The following is a 3,410-nucleotide window of genomic DNA, read 5'->3' as shown; positions in this document are numbered from 1 at the left end:
AAAATAACAGATTATTCAAATATTTATAAAATACTATATTTGAATTAATAAAGAAGGAATTGTATATTTGAATATATTAAGGTAGAAATGATAACTAAACATGCACCATATTGTTGACACACATTCACTTTCAATCCGATATTAATAAAAAAAAAATCTAATTAGACTAGATACAAATTTAATTACGAGTTTTTTTAGACTTGAAAAATCAATGGTAGATATACAAGTTTCTATTTGTAAATTCAATTATGAGTTTTTTCTATTTATAAATTCTTCCTTGTTATATATATATATATATATATATTATTTACATTATAATATCCCAAAAAAAATTACATCTTAATATAATTATTAATTTCAAATTCAATTTATCTAAAATGTATTATTTTAAAATTTAGAAAATATGTTCGGTTTAAAAACCTATCTTCTTTTTTTCAGAAAAGGAAAACAGTAAAAATATGTTTAGTTAAATCATTCTCAGTAAAAAGTTTAATTTTTTTGTATACATTTTTAAAATTACTAATAATATATTTATGAACAATTATTAATCACGTGAATTCTCATTCTTTGCCCCGAATTTCTAAGAACATGACTATTCAAATCGAAGCAAAAATAATTTATAAGACAGAATCATAATTAAATATTAAATATAGTTATCATATATATTATTTTACTATAGTTTTATGAAATAATTACAAATACAATTTAAGTCTATCCAACACAACAACAATTGCCCTTCTCACAAAAGCTTCGACCCGCTATACCATGTTGAAAACAAACTTGCTTGCACATTTCTTCGGTCTTGCATAGCCCAAAACCAAAACATTCATAGATTTTAGTGATTTTAGTGTTCTTCTGTGCCATTGCTGCTCCTGCAACTGAAACAATGTTCACAATTTTATCAATAAAATTTTACTATAAAATTAATATGGAACTATATATGCTTTTGCCTTCTTTTTTTAATAAACAGCAAAAAAAAATAATTAAATGATCATTGTCTCTCGTAAATTATGCGTTAAATAAGTTAAGAGAATGAAAATAATTTCAATTACCTGAAGCCAGAACCAACGTAACAACTAATAGCTTGTTTGCTTTTACGTTTGAAAACTTGGACGTGATTTTGAGAAGCAACTATTAGTTGCTTTTGTTGCGTTATAACGTGGAAATAGGGGAAAACGTGGATCCCAAACGTATTACCAAACACGCACTAAACTTCCAAAGAGAAAAGGTTGGTTGAAGCGAAAAGCCATTCTAGGAAGAGTTTCTTTATGAATTCTAATCTTTCTTGTGTGATGAATATTGTATATCCTGTTACTTATTTATAGTCACTATTAAATGAATATTTTTTTTTTAATTTTAGTCACTATTAAATGATGAAAGAGAATTATTAAATAGACACAATTTTTAATATTATATATATATATATGTTTTATGTATTTAAATATGTTGATCATTAAATATATCAAATATTTAATAAATGTATTCTGTTAGAATATATTATTTATGAAAGATTTGGTTTTGAGCTTGGTACTGATGAGATTTTGAAATTCAGAGGTCGGGTTTGTTTATCTTAGGATTCAGAGTTAAAGAGAGTTGTTCTGGAGGAGGGACATAGGAGTCGTCTTAGCATACATCCTAGTATGACCAAGATGTATCAGGACATCAAGAAGAGTTTTTGGTGGCCTGGTATGAAGAGGGAGATAGAAGAGTTTGTGGTCGCTTGTTTGACTTGTCAGAAAGCAAAGGTTGAGCATCAGAAGCCTGGAGGGGTGATGTAGTTGATGGAGATTCCTGAGTGTAAATGGGATAGTGTCACTATGGATTTTGTGATTGGATTTCCTAGGTCAACTAGAAATAGTGACGCTATTTGGGTGATTGTTGATAGGTTGACGAAGTATGCGCACTTTCTTCCTGTCAACAAGAAGTGGTCCTCGGAGAGACTTGCACAGTTGTATATCAGAGTGATAGTACGGTTGCATGGTGTGCCTTCTAGTATTATTTCTGATCGAGATTCGAGGTTTACTTCTAGGTTTTGGTAGACTCTACCTTAGGCTTTAGGAACGAGGTTGAGATTAAGCTCCGCTTATCATCCACAAACAGATGGTCAATCGGAGAGGATAGTTCAGTCACTTGAGGATCTCCTGAGAGCTTGCGTGTTGGATCATCTGGGTAGTTGGGAGGAGGTGTTACCATTAGTGGAGTTTACCTACAACAACAATTATCATTCGAGTATTGGATGGCGCCTTTTGAGGCTTTGTATGGTAGAAGGTGTAGGACTCCATTGTGTTAGTATCAGGAGGGTGAGTTAGTAGTGGTTGGTTCAGAGTTAGTTCTCTAGACTACTGAGATGGTGAGGCAAATTCAGGAGAGGATGAAGGCTACCCAGAGCTGACAAAAGTCATATGCTGATAGGAGGAGAAGACCTATGGAGTTTGAGGAGGGAGAACACGTGTTTCTCAAGGTGACACCCACTACTAGAGTGGGAAGGGCTTTAAGGGCCAAGAAGCTCACATTGAGGTTCATTGGTCCTTACCAGATCCTTTGTCGTGTAGGTCCGATGGCTTATCAGTTGGCATTACCTCTGGTTCTGTCCAATCTACATGATGTGTTTCATATTTCATAATTGAGGAAGTACATTAGAGACCCGAGTCACGTGGTGGAGATGGATGAGGTGCAAGTTAGAGAGAACTTGACCTATGAGAAGTGACTAGTAGTTGTGATTGATCACAAGTTGAAGGAGCTTTGGGGCAAGTCCATCAACTTGGTGAAGGTTCTTTGGGATGCAACTACTAGTGAGGTGAGCTGGGAGGTGGAGAGTCAGTTCAGGGAATATATCCATTCTTGTTTACAGGTAAGCCTATTTTCGAGGACGAAAATTTGTATTTGTTGGGGGTATTGTAACATAGTAAGTTGGTTCAGAGTTTAGTGGATGCTAGAGAGAAGGGTATATAAGGCTTTCTCTAAGAATAGAGCCTCACATGCTCAATCTCAAAGAAAGTTTTAAAGAGAAGGGTTATGGGTCCATGAGCTTCGTTCTCTCCCAAATTGCTCTGTTTGATTCTTCTTCTTCTTTAGATCATTAATTCCTTTTGCCTTTTCTTGGAATTCAGGCTAGGAAGCTTGTTTTGGAAGATTGAAGTCCACAGGTCGAGCTTCAGAGAAAATTCTTCTTCTTCTCATTTCTTGGTTGTCCTGGGCAAATTTTTCAGGTGAAAGAAGCTAGAATGTAGATTGTTTGATTGCATGAGTTTAGGAACTCAAATTATGCATGAGTTTCAAGAATCAATGGTTGAATTGAAGGTTTTTCCTCATTGTCAAGGTTTTGGGCAAAATGGGATTTTGGTGATTTTGATGCATCGGGTGGGTGCATGTTAAATTTGAGATTGTTTTCGAACTGTATAAGGTCTATT

At 34.0% G+C, this 3,410-nt stretch overlaps 1 protein-coding gene across 1 annotated transcript; it reads left to right on the top strand.

Annotated features, from left to right (window-relative positions):
- Nucleotides 1-2,425: 2,425 nt before the first annotated feature.
- On the top strand, nucleotides 2,426-3,137 carry LOC145953935 (uncharacterized). Its single transcript, XM_083067692.1, has 3 exons — nucleotides 2,426-2,584; nucleotides 2,732-2,851; nucleotides 3,111-3,137. The coding sequence occupies exons 1-3, from the start codon at nucleotides 2,426-2,428 to the stop codon at nucleotides 3,135-3,137; spliced, it is 306 nt and encodes a 101-aa protein (XP_082923818.1).
- The last annotated feature ends 273 nt before the right edge of the window (nucleotides 3,138-3,410 follow it).

The sequence above is a fragment of the Cajanus cajan genome, chromosome 1 (assembly GCF_000230855.2).
Source record: "Cajanus cajan strain Asha chromosome 1, NIPB_CcT2T_4, whole genome shotgun sequence".
NCBI classification, from domain to species: Eukaryota; Viridiplantae; Streptophyta; class Magnoliopsida; order Fabales; family Fabaceae; genus Cajanus; species Cajanus cajan.
Note: the sequence above shows the minus strand (reverse complement) of the source record. Positions and strands in the feature narration are given on the sequence as shown.